This window comes from Arvicola amphibius, chromosome 6 (genome assembly GCF_903992535.2).
Source record: "Arvicola amphibius chromosome 6, mArvAmp1.2, whole genome shotgun sequence".
NCBI lineage: Eukaryota > Metazoa > Chordata > Mammalia > Rodentia > Cricetidae > Arvicola > Arvicola amphibius.
In genome coordinates this window covers 62,986,046-62,999,717 of record NC_052052.2, presented here as the reverse complement: position 1 = coordinate 62,999,717, position 13,672 = coordinate 62,986,046, and the positions used below count along the sequence as shown (strand labels likewise).

The 13,672-nt window shown below is 46.1% G+C and overlaps 1 protein-coding gene across 2 annotated transcripts in view; it reads right to left on the bottom strand.

The window, feature by feature from the left end:
• The window catches only part of Ttc39b (tetratricopeptide repeat domain 39B), a 118,887-nt gene that overhangs the window by 41,382 nt on the left and 63,833 nt on the right, over positions 1-13,672 (bottom strand). Inside the window, exons 1-4 of one of the 2 annotated variants that reach the window (XM_038334642.2) lie at positions 10,010-10,770; positions 8,496-8,603; positions 5,050-5,181; positions 4,113-4,189 (exon numbers count right to left, since the gene is read on the bottom strand). In XM_038334642.2, coding sequence (XP_038190570.1) covers positions 4,113-4,189; positions 5,050-5,181; positions 8,496-8,603; positions 10,010-10,050 — 358 coding nt within the window. In that variant the 5' untranslated portion in view covers positions 10,051-10,770. Of the gene's footprint in view, positions 1-4,112; positions 4,190-5,049; positions 5,182-8,495; positions 8,604-10,009; positions 10,771-13,672 lie in introns of those variants that run through there. The other variant, XM_038334641.2, reaches the window with a different exon arrangement.

Here is a 13,672-nt window from a genome sequence, read left to right as displayed (position 1 = left end):
CTAAAAGTAACAGTAGCATAAACATTTGGCAGTTGTATAGATTGAAAAGGCTCATTAAACTTACAAATTCTAGCTTCTAAACTATGACAGCATGGCCATCAGGACGACAGTCAGACACACTGCCACCACTTCCGGGAGTTGTAGGAGAACCTGTGCACAAGTCGGGACTCTTTAGAGGCAGCAGCAAAGGAGCCGTCCTTCCGATTTACAGCGTTTTCAACCTGAGCACAAACATGCGGCGCTCACCAAGAGGAGCCAAAGCTGTACCCAGGGATGTGTACACCACCCCAAACGTGCCCTGACTTCCTATACAACCCGGGAATATTTGCAGAGATCTGGAAAAGTAATCGTTATGTTTCTACATAAACAAACTTATCAGACTCCTTTCTCTGCGGGAGGCAAATTGGTGTGTGTTTTAAGTAAATGCCTTGGAGGAAGCCCCTGTCATGTGCTAGTGTGGATCAGCACAGGCCACCTCCCTCTCGGCTGGACCCTCATTCATACAGTCCACTAATAACATCTCCACTTCGCAGCTGAGGATTAAATGAGTTTCCCCACAGCGCTTACCAAACACAGAAAACCCTGATATGAACGCTGGCAGCTTTCACCATTATTGATCCTGGCCCATGTCTGTGGGCCTTTGCAATTCAACTGATGGGACAACTTGGGGCAATCTGTGTCACTAGAAACAGTGTTGACCCAACTAGGTAAGAATGTAAGTTTTCCTTCTTTTACACACACATAACCCACGGGCTCTCTCATACAGACTCAGATATTCAGTTTATGAGGAATACGCAGCTAAGCTCCCCAGCAGCTAGGGTGGTAGCCACAGAAGACAGCGCCAAGATGCAGTGCTGTCTGCACTCATCGGGCATCGCCACCAGTCAAGGTGGCGGTCTCCAGGACACCTTCCCTCCAGGTGAGCCTCACAGTATCTTCAGGGGAATTCAGAATGGCAGCTTATTTTCAGTTACCCAACTAGCCTCTTCCTAGGTAACTGTAAAAGTGACAACCACCTGGGGTTATTAATGTCAAAGGCTGCCTTGCAAAGAGACTACCTGCCTGGAGCAGGTAAAGAGGGGAGAAGTAAGCACTGTTAGAGGACCAAATAAAAGCAAGGCACGAAAGCACAGGACCCTTCCTCAAAGGGCACCGGGGCTCCTTGGCCACAGCCTTAAATGTATGAGGGGAGGAGAGGGCAGCAGGGCGGAAAGGCCAGTCAGGGTGACAGGGTACAGTACCGAATGTTACAGCCGGCCTGATTTGCCAGGCTAAACAGCAGGTCCTTACCAAGACCTTACCAAGACCAAGACAGACAGTAAATAGTACTACAAAGGACACATCACGAAGCAGGAGAGCACGGACTCTTTCCACATCCAAAGCATGACACCTCGCACTGACTCTCTGAAGTCAGCCTGAAGCTACTCAGCTCCAGTCAGCAGACATGGTGGAGAGGAGCAAGTGTACCCCACAGTAAGCCCATGGAAAGAAACTTCATGTAGTATACTCATTCCTTAACACAGCTAGAAACTTGAGAACGTAAGCAAAATTACCAACAGGAAGACAAATCCTATACTAAAGCTAGTGTCTGCCATGCCCATGGTTCTGGTTAGTCGTCAACCTGATAAAAGCCTAGACTTATCCAGGAAGAGGACCCTCAGCTCAGATCAGCCTGCAGGCAAGTCTGTAGGGCATTTTCTTGGTTGATGATTGGTGTAGGAGGGCCCAGAGGGTGGTCCTGGGTGGTGTAAGAAAGCAGGCTGAGTAAGCCATGGGGAACAAGCCAGCACCCATCTTCCCTCCATGGTCTTTGCTTCAGTTCCTGCCTTGGCTTCCCCTAAAAATGAACTGTGAGCTATACCAAATAAGTCCTGTCCTCCCCAAGTTGCTTTAGGTCATAGTGTTTGATCACAGCAACAGAAAGCAAAGGAACGCAGCCCTCAAACAAAAAGTCTGCTTGGATTACGGTAGCAGCCAAAGGCCCTGGGAATAACAGGCATCTTAATTTCCAGAGCTTTATCCCTTCATCACGATTGAGTTACACTGTATAGTTTCTTCACCAAAATGTCTTTTAATGTAAATTCCTTAGTTCATGAAAGAAATTCACAGTGCACTCAAAAGCTAACTAAGCAGTCTTTCTGCAATAATCTAAAGATACTAATAGTTCAGAATAAGCTACAGACATGGGCTAGTTTTTCAATAATTAGTACAAATTCCAGATTTTTTTAAATGTTCTGTTTAGAGGCAAGAAGGAAAAATCAGAACACAGTCATTGATTTTCCAGATGTGATAATTCAATATTTTTACATCAACCATGAAGGATATTTTCTACTCCCCTACAGGAGAACATGGGGCCAGTGGAAAGAGTTGAGGTTTAGGGAAAGTAGACCATTTTAAACGCTGCTTCGACGCTGGTCACCTTGGCCACTTACTCTCTGTGACCATCAGTTAAACACATTAGGTCAGTTAATGCTAAAGAAAGCACCAAGAGTGAATCTGGTGCACAAAGAACACTTTCAGAAAACAGAGCATTGTGGTATTTTAGAATTATTTATACTCACATCAAAAAATACCATGTCATTCCTCCCAAAACTAAGATTTAAAACTCTCCAATATCAATCTCAGACCACAAAAAGGCAAGCAGGAGCCAGTGCCACTTGGAAGGTGCCAGGAAAGAGAACAAAGATACCAGAGTCATAGCAGGGCCAATTTCATCTCCCGTGGGTCATCTCTGGAAAACTCTAGGCCTCCAAGTATCAGTTTGTACTCTTACAGATGCGTGGGGGTCAGTTTCTACTGAGAAGGAGGATAGGTTTCAGCTGCCCGTGGTAACCAACAAAATGCCACCTGCTTCTGTCATGGCTGAGTCAACACTCTCCTCGTTTTCAGCAAGTCCTAAAGACATGATGTGTCACAATCCTCAACTGTAACCAACGCTCATGACTCACGGCACTCAATGTCCCAAACAAGCTGGTGACACACCTACGAAGCAAAGAAAGCCCCATGATAAATCTCATTCGAGGTCTGCAGCTAATACTTGACCACTCTGCCTCTGACAGCCAAGCGTGGAGCTGCGCCTGCTTTATCCAGTGTTTGGTACTACCTACCTCCTCCACAGGACAAGTCTGAAAGCGACAATACGGACACGAATTCTCCCGAGACAGCCTGGATGCTCCCTGCGGGTGGGTCACCGTCTCTACAGGGCCACGTAGAGCACTTCGGCCCTTGTCTTACTGGGAATAAAACAGCTAACAACTATGTTTCCTCCATCTATCTATCGGATGCTATCAAGATTCTTAAAGCCCACAAACCAAACCTCTTCATCAACTCTGTAGACAGCATTATCATTTTTAAAGATATTAAAAACTACCCAGATACAGTGAGTGGCGCATGCCTTTAATCTCAGCACTTGGGAAGCAGAGTAGGCGGATCTCTGTGAGTTCAAGGCCAGTCTGATCTACATAGTAAGTTCAGGCCAGTGAGGAATACATAAGGAAGAGCCTGTCTCAAAAACAAACAAGGACTTTTTCACCTTGGAAAAATATTAAAAGTCTGTATAAAATGAAACTCTCCAAAGTGGTTGTATATAAAGTTTTCAGAAGAAAAAATACCAATACCTATAAATATTGTAAAATTTCAGGCCCTTAGTTGCAGCAATTCTACTTTTAGAAAACTGACTCATGAAATACTTGAAAGAATACACAAAGACATGTATGAATGCAGTATTTGCTAACAATGAGAAAACTAAAGCCGTATGGCTGTCCTTTAGTGTGAAAAACCCCACGCACTGCGGCCCCATCCTGCTCATGACTGCACAGATCTAAACAGATAAAATGCATTAGCACACACTGATATAGGCCCAGATGACACTGGAGCATGCGTGTGGCTCAAGGCTTACAAAAAAAAGGCAAATGAGAAACAAAACTCCATGTATCCCTTATACACATCTGTGCTCGTGCCAAATGCGTCCAGAGCTGAGGTGAGTCAGGGGATGAGTGACATGGGGAAGGGAAAAGGATTCGCCCCACGTTCCACACTGCAATGTTGGGCTGTAGGACAGGGTGCATCCCTCCCTCTAAAGGGAAGGGAGAGCAACATCCTGCCTCTCTTACCTTCACTCAGCTGCTCCAGTGACCCACGAGAAAGCAGACTTGAGAAAGACTCCACAACTGTGCATTTCTTCCTGTATCTGCATTGGAGACCAACACGTGGGAGGAGAACAGAGGGGAAAACGGGCATCAGACCGAGTTCACCATCACCGATAACCGCCTGAATCATGCTGCAACTCTCAGCCCTCCTCTCCCCATGCTGCATGCACAGTGCCTAGGCCTGCACTGCCAACCACAATGGGCATTCAACCCAGCACGCATAGTGCAGAGGAGCCCACACACCACCCTGGGCACAAATCGTGCATAAATCTATGCTCATCTTCCTGGATAAAAGCATAATTTCTGTGGTAAGCATCTCCACAGGAGGAAAATGGACGTAAAGTGCACTGTTGGGAAAATGCTCTTCATTTGAGGATTTCCAACATAATTACATGAAGATTCATCTTGCCCACATTAAAATCCACCAGTACAAATAATGGCTTCCACTAAGTCCTGCTACATGCAGAGTAGAGCTTAACAATGACGCTCTGCCTCCCTTTGATCCACCAAGAGTGTCTAAGCACATCCTTTGGCAAATAAAAATTCCCTTCTGGTTGTGCAGTTTCTCCCATAGAGAGGAAGCACACTCCCTGCTTGACCTGATAAGATGCTCAGTTCTTAACTCATCTACCTCGAAAGTCGCTCTCCACTAACCCTCTGAAGCCTCCCTCCGACTCTCACTATAGTTCAGACCCGTGTTTCCAGCAGTGGGCACAGGTGCTGAAATGGGAGTCATATTATGAAGCCTCAGAGTTTCTCGGCCAAATCAGTTCTATGCAATGGAGTTGAGGTTGAAGCCCTGTGGCATAATTCTGGCCAGCCTCAAACCCAGAGACCTTGGTTCAGCAAACAGCATCCCCTTGGCACTAAGGTAAGAAGTCAGATATTAACTCAGACATACTTTTGGCAGGTTTGCAAAGCGTCCTTCATGGCAGAAATGCCATTCTGGATGTCCTGTTGCTCAAAGGTCATGATGGCCTGCAAGACCACAATGGTGCTGTACCCCAAGGCATGGTACATGCTCTCCTTGGCCCTGGAGGGAACACAGACAGTCAGTACATTTCAAAACAATGCAAGAAAAGGAAACAGAAGTCCCGGCGTTTCTGACACCAGCAACACCAAATCCTCACCACGCAAGTTGACGTCTGCTCCACGTTCCTGAAATGATGCACGCTCGCTCTGAAAGGCCGGCTTTAAAAACTCGAGCACTGATTTAAACTCAACAGAATAAAGAGCTGCCAACAACATGCCTTTCCCTGATTCAGCACAAGGGGGCAGCCTGTAGATTCATTTCCGAGAAAAAGTTTAAAAGCAAACCTATTTTTTTTTTTTTCTAATTGAATAGCGGGAAGTGTAGCATCTTAATTTCTGAAATGAGTGAGGCTTGGTGGCACACAACTTCGATTCTAGCGTCTGAAAAACTGAGACAGGAGTTCAGGAATCCAAGGTCACCTTCGCTGAGTCTGAGGCCAGCCTGACTGTTTGTGGTGAACAACTACATGTAAAGACATATGGACGGATAAAGGGGTTCACTGCGTGACACACTATGTCATGCTAAAGCTTCCATGATGAGATTTTTCCCTTCCTTTTTTTTCTTTTTTTCCTTTTTTATCTTAAATTTTATTTTGCTCTATTTTGCAGTGGAGGCTGCAAGGGCACAGGGCAGATGCAAGGGGATGGGAGATGGGTGGGATTGGGATGCCTGATGTGAAAGACAAAGAATAAAGAAAGTTTAAAAAAAAAAAAACCAAAACCCTGCTATCTCCTCTCTAGTCAAAGCCAAGAGGAAGCAAGATCTTTGCAATCAATTAGGTCACAACCAAAGTAAACCTCAGGTCTACTACCTGGTTCTCCTGATTAAAGTCTGGGAGCTGAGGTTATCAAGTTCAGGATGATGGCCTGAGGCTGCTTGCTGTCCTCAAACCTCTTATGCTGATCACTTATGTTTGAAACATCAAGGTGGGGTTTTGTTTTTAATTTAAGTACTATGGCTCAACATCCCTAGGCTACATAAAGCTAATGCAACATTATCCTTTCGCCTCGGACAGGGTCTAAAGAGCCTTCGTCCTGAATGAGGGCACTGCCCGCTCACCCCGAGTTATCAGTGACATTCAAATCTCACACTCAAGTGGGGTGAGAAAGGAAATTTAACAGTGAATTACGCATAAAGATCAGAGACTATGAAACTAGTAATTTATTTTTATCCCTATTTTATAAGCAGATGGTAGAGATGAAAAAGAGACCTGTTTCAAAAATAAATGAATAAAGGAGACAGGTAAAGACATCACAGAGTCAGAAGGCAAGCAGGCTAAAGAGTGAGAAAGGCAAGCAGACAGACGGGAAGGGAGGCAGCTGTGAGGGCCCACGGACGTGAGCCTGCACCACCTTGACTGGAGGCCGGAGAGTTTGGGCTGATTTTTGCTTTTTCAAAGTTGTTGACAACAGGTGTGGCTACAACTAGAGATCCTGACCTAGGCTGTGGTTTAGTTTTTGGGGTATAAAGGTAGGTCCGCTCCACCGGAACCAAAGGTTGGAGGATTCAAGTCTATTCCTTATATCATGTTAATGAAGTCTGTTTGCCTCCCACGTCCCTTTTGGGGTGAAGTGTGGTGAGTGTGGAAAATAAATGATCCAGAACTCACTGAATGTCCCTCCTGGTGCTGTTCTGTGTTTCTATCTCTTCTCTCTCTCAGATCTCTGCTCGTTTTGCTTAATAATTCTAAATCTCATGCACCTACCCTGGAACATATGAATTTCACTGAGGGTGGTCTTTGACAAGGATTCCCACCCCACCCCGCCCCCTTGAACTGGGGTTTCCTCCCAGAGAGACAAAGTTGACTGTTTGCTTGAGGTTCTGGTTCTTTATTACAATGTTATAATCTTTGTGTGCCCTTCCCATGTGTTGTATCTCAGTCTTCTCAATGTTGACTTTCATAGAAGGTTTTCACTGACTTCCACCACTCTATTTACCATGGCCTGCAGCTCATTTGGACTTTCAGCAAGTAGTGCTGTATCGTCAGTGAAACGCAAGTTATTGATTCCCACACCACCTGTCTCCTGATCCTGCAGGGCTGTTGCTATTATTAATTCCAGGGATAGATTAAAGAGTAGTGGTGAAGGACGCATGCCTGCCACACTCCCACGACTGTCTTCAACCAATGACTTAGTTCTCCACTCTCAAGCAAACTGTCAACTTTGTCTATCCAGAAGAAAACCTCAGTCAAAGGCGAGAACTATTTCAGATGTCAAGAGGTGGATAGGGACAGCAAGGGCTGCATTCCAGGCACTAGGAAAGGTTTGGTCAGCAAGAGACATAACAACAACAAAACGACAGGTATATGAGACACTTGTCTTGAGCTGCCGTCTTTATAACTTTGAAACCTAGACAGTGAGATGCTCCTCAGAACAGCATCTAAATGTGTTTGAGATGGCATGTCTCAGGGGGATTCTAGGCGTCACACGAAGAGATAGGCTGCTTGAGATACTTCAGCCATGTTATGAGAATGAATGACGACAGATACCCAAAGATAGCACTGCTTAGAGGAGTGCACAGGATAAGGCGAAGAGGAAGGCCCCCAAAACGCTGGACAGACAGCATAAAGGAAGACTGTGGAGCCTTGGGCAAGACAATAACACAAGCAGCTAGGACTGCCCACGAGAGGAACTGGAGGACCACCAAGCAACCCATGCATGCTCAAGCGCTGCTACAGCATAAATGATGATGATAAACAATGATCTTCGACAAGCAGTGGTCCGGATGATGACAGACGAAGTCTCAGGGATACCACTGGCCACTTGACATGAGGGATCAGACTCCCCAACTTCAGCATCAAGTCTTCCTCTAGCAAGTTACAAAAGATCTCAGTCTGGAGACAAGATCAGTTCTGCAAAGTCCGTCACATGCAGAGCTGAGGCCAGTAAGCAGGCAGGGCTGGGGCACTGCCACGTCCGCAAAACCCAGCGACAGAAGCAGGGAGCCCCTCTCGGATTCCTGACATCTTGACTTTGATTTTAGCACTGAGACCAGGCTTCTCTAGTCACTCCCCTGCTTGCTTCAGAGGAAACGGGGTTCAACAGTTGATAACGGGAGTGCTCATGTGAAGACTTCACTCCAGAGAACAAACGTGGGCCTCGAACACCAGAGACGGCATCTGAGCAAGCATGGGAAGAAACATCCAAAATTCCTAGCCTAAATTTGAAACGACATCTCTTTAAAGCTGGTTGATAGGAAGGGGTCTCAATCCAATTAGCTTACAAACACTAAGGCAGATACAGACATTAACACAGAAACATGACATCAGAGAAACATGAAAAATATCTTATCTAATGAGAAACAGAGCTAATTACCATGGACGAAGCAGCTCCAAGGCATCTTTAAACTTGTTACTTAGAAATAAGTTCAATGCCTCTGCACACTCTTCCAGCCCACTCTTGAGATCCACCTTGGTTGATGAACTAAAGAAAACAAAAACAAAAACAAAAGGACATATGATTTGTGTAGCTTTTACTATTAGCACCTTGTCCCAAGGAGTAGGGGAGGGGATCTTGGTGACCAGCTGAAATTCCCCCTTTGCCACTTCCCAATGCTGGGGCAGAGGAGCTTCCCCTGCCCTCTGTAAGGCCAATGCTCTGCATCTATCTATAACAGGTGGGCACAAGCACAGGCACACACACACACACATGTACTGTACACAGGGGCACGGCAAGGATGAACAGTGAGTACCCAATTACCCACATTAATATTTAAAAGCACATAAACCTCTGCAGAGGAGAGGGGGAGTGGAGACAGAGAGACAACAAATGACTATGTGTTTGGGGTTTGTTCTTTCAAACAGTCTGACAGTAGAGCCCATGCTGGCCTGGAACTCACAGCAATTCCCTGCCCTATCCTCCCAAGTGCTACAATCACAGGCATGAAACTCTGAACCCATTTCCAGACAGAGTCTTCTGACTGTGCGCCTGTCCACGCTAGTGTTCTGTCCTCTGGCTCATCTCCCTAAGCGGCCAGGATAGAAGGAGGAGGCACACAGCACTGCCTTCTCCCCAGAACAACTTCCCTTATCAAAGAAGAGTCCTCCTTGTTCTTCCAAAAGAAAACAGAAAAAGAGAAAATGGCACCCCCAAAGTCCAGTGCTTCGACATGCTGTCTATCAAAGCAGGAGAGTCAAAACTCTGACCTCCCAACTCCTTCTATCTTTCTTTCATTCTGTTTTTAAACTGTAGCCGTGACCCAAAGCTCAGCCTAGACCTGATGGCAACCCATCTGCCTTGGCTTCCTAAGCACTAGGATGGGGCATGTGCTAAGAGGTATCATTCTCTAAGTACCAGCACCAACTCTGTCTATAACATACCTGGGCCTCAACTTTCTTATCTGTAAAACGGGATCATGGCAATTTATTTCCAGGGCTGCTGTGAAGAAGAGCCAACAAATACTGCCCATAGTAGGTACTAATTAGATGAGGGTTTGGGAGAGAAGGGGTCACACATATGGAGGCCTGATTCTGATGAGCATTGCCATAGAAAGATGCTCCCTAACAGTGGAGTAACTCATGGGAATATCTGGGTTCAGGGGAAAGAAACTCTATGCTACACATGCAGCGGGCAAGACAGAAAATGAGGGAAGCAGCAGAAACTAGGCCAAAGTCAGGAGTGACAGTGTCAGAGGAGGTGGGTTCTATTCTAAGAACAAAGGGAGGAGCACTGTCTCAGAAATCCTGTCCCAGCGTGGCAGAGTGAGGCTATAGAAGGCAGGGACAGGCAGACCTCCGGAAGTCCGCAGCCAGCCTGATCTACATGTCTAGTTCCTGACCATCAGGGCCACTTTCCCCACCCAGATGCTGTGTTCCAGACTTCTCTCTCACCTGCTCCACATCCCCTCCCACTCTCTAAGGTGGCAGCTCATCCTCCACTGTCAGGAAATGAGCTGTGACCAGAATGCTCTCCTTGTCAACAAACAGCTACCTCCACATCTCAGCTGCCGTCTGGAGGACGCACTGCACCTGTCCCAGCCTGGAGTAAATAAAGAAGCCACAGCCCTTCAAAGCTGTCGTGTATGAGGTCTGCCTGGAACTGAACCCACTACTCCCAGCCGACTGCCAGCACTGCCTGCTAAGGGCTCTGGCTTCCATCTTGGCCGGGGTTCCTCCTGGAGACACACAGCCCTCTCTGTTCCCAAGGCCATCCCACAAATGCAGAAGGTTATCCCTTCAGACCTAAGCTCTAAAGCTGTCCCCAAGAATGCCTTCCTGACGACAGAGGATTTGACTTCATGATTTCACTCGTAAGCAGGCATTAGAGACACCTTTGTGAGCTTGTTAATGCTGAATGCTGGACCCCACACTCAAAGGCTTCTGACTCGGGGGCCCAGCATGGGCCCAAGTGAAAGCCCAGTTTCCTCTATGCCACTGTCAGACTTCTCTTCCTAAAACAGATATTCATGGCGCTGCCTTCTCAGATTAAGAACCAAAAATGGGCTGCCACATAAAGTTCAACAGGCCTAGGAAACATACGCCCACCAAAAGATTTTTAAGAACCACCAGGCATCTCGAAAGTTTCATCAACACGGGATGCCCCTCAAGCCTGGCACAACAGAATGAAAAGAATCCGGAACCAGAAGTAAAAGTCGGTGTTTCCATCTCCGGAGAGTCCCCTGGGTCCCGGCTCATCTCTGAAACACCACCGTGCTTTCACAACCCACAACCTGTTTGAAAGACACAGAGGCAACGGTTGCTATGGGCACGCTTTGTGAGTGTTCCTGCTCCGTGTGAGTCAGCAGCTGTGTATAATCTTGCAAACGCTATGGATGCTCAGCCCACACACTCACATTCTGGACCTGTCAGAGCCCTGCCAGCTTCCTGCCACGTATCCTCGGTGAAGTACAGACTCCTTCCTAGTTCTAATTTACAAGACATGCTAATACAAGGCAGAATTGTTATTTCTGTCTTATAGTTTTAAAAACCACACAAAATAACTTATATCAAATATCTGGAATGATGTTACTAGAAGCCTTACATCTCCATTTCTCCCTTTAACACTATACTTGATTGCGAATGCTGTGTGCCTTGCCGTGAATGAGGAGCTGGGCTTGGGCTCCTTTCCTGACCTCAACCCAGTCCTACATATGACCATTACAAGTCATTTTCCTTTCCTAGTACTCAGCTTCCTAATTTATAAGATATGTCTAGCAAAAGTGCCCACATTATAAGCTGCACTATTATTCCATGTGCTGTGCTTAGATCAGTGTCTGTGCAGAAGTCCTTGGATAATGCCAGCTATTAGTACAATTATTTGATAATAACTAACTGCTTTCAGTAATTCGGGGCCATTTGTTCACGTATCCAGTCACCTATATAATACCAGACAACGTACAATGACTAAAGAGGGGACAAGCGTAAAGATGGAAGAGGAGATGACAGACAGACAGTTCAGAAAATCGGAGGGGTTCGCCCATGAAAATTTTCTGCAGACACACGTGACTACAAGGAGAAACTCGCACTGGGAACTTAAGGATGACGGTGCCTAGGGCAGAGCTGGTACATGACTTTGTCCCCATGAAGACACGCGAGTGTGCGTGCGTGGGAGGGAAGGAACCCGTGCAGGGTAACAGAGAGGAGGTAGGACCACTGGCGTCCTCACCGGGTGGAGCCAGATAGAGTTTCCGCTTTCCCCAGTTTCCTCCAGGTCTCCTTGGCATCGAGAACTATAATCAAAGATTTCCCATACCGCACCAACTCTATTCAAACTGGGGTCCTAAACAACAGGATCTCCAACACCCAGCACAACCCTGTTTTCTCTGGAGATGTCTCTACTTTCTGATGAGTCATTTAGACTGACTTTTCTCGGGCAAGAAGAGAATTGAAGACTGGGTAGTCATGTTTAGGCCTGCTAGCAAATGGTGAGTTTGCTCTTCCATAATAGGTTGAGAAGAATTTAGCAATTAGGGTCATTTTCTTATAAGGGGTTCCATGCCATTTGACACATCATATGCTTTTCTCTTGTTTATCTAGTTGTTGTTGTTATTGTTGTTGTTGTTCTAAATTCCTCAACCATGAACCTACCATGGATGACAGGGCACTCTTTCTTCTCCAGTATTAACATCTGGAGGAAATGAGGACTTCCTCCAGCTAGATTCCCTGGGGAGGGACTCTGTTGATCTCCTTTCTGCTTCATTCCTCCCCTGTGTAGAATAAAGGCCCTGAAGCAGAAGGATCACAAGTTCAAATCCAGTGGGCTAGCTGACTGGTGACTTGAAAAGGCAAAGTAGGTGAGTGGGTGTGAGAAACCCAACCGCTGCAGCTGCTGCATCACTGCCACCACCACTGTTAGCATGTTTAAGAAACACAGGGGAAAAAAACAGTGGTAGAAATGCAGACATGGAGTTTCTGAAATATAGTAGTTGTGAGGATGCATTGAATTTATTCCTATTTTGGGCACTAAAGATTGAAACCCAAGATTACATAATATTAGCAAATACTCTGGCACTGAGTTATAGCACCAGCCCTCATTCGGCCTTTTCTTAAGAAAGAAAGGGGTATGTACTATCTGATGACTCTGGGATGCAATGAGCCAAGTAGAGTAGGCTCTATCACCCCAACCCACAAAGGAAAGCCTGCAACTTTAGGCCTAAGATCATACAGGAATGAGGCAAAAACAAAACAAACAAAATCCCCAAAGCATGTCTCCACATAACAAGCCTACATCCTCTCACGCAGTCTTTGTGACTTAAAAAGCTTAGAGTTCCGTCTTCACAGGTCAGAGCCCTTCACTGACATCCCAAGTGCCTCTAAACCAGCAGCTCTCAACCTGTGGGTTGTGACTCTTTGGAGTCACATGACCCTCTCACAGGGGTCACCTGAGACTAACTATAAGAAAACAGATATTTATATTATGATTCATAAAAGTAGCAAAATTGTAGTTACGAAGTAGCAATGAAAATAATGTTATGGTTGGGGTCACCACAACATGAGGTACTGTATTTAAGGGTCACAGCATTAGAGAGGCTGAGAACCACTGCGCTCACAAAAATGAAACAGGTCTTCCGCAGGAGGCCTTAACACTCCCAATGTCATTCGCAAAATCAGGGAGAGACAAGACTTTACTCTTCATAGATCTTTACCAAAGAGTGTGGTAATTTGCAAAATTCTCCAAATCCAAGACCCTAACTGTACTAAAAGATTCGAGCAACCCTCTTGTCTAAGATTCAGGCATGCAGATCCAGAGGCTCAGACACACACAGCAAATAACCAGAGTCTCTTTTCTCTTTAATTAGCCAAGGCAGAGGGGAGACCACAAGTTCAGATCGAGAGGGATGCAGCCAGGCACTCAGAAAGGTATCACACGGGCGGCTGGGGCAGGGAGAAAACAAGTTCAGTGTCAATCTATCTGCAGGGCCGGCCCCTCATACACAAGCTAATGGAGAACTCAGGAAATGTGGCAGAGGTATCAAGCGCTGCTGCAGAACCAGAAATGAAAATATGAATGTAAGAAAGATAAAAGTGTGACTAATAATACAGAAAGGGAGGAGG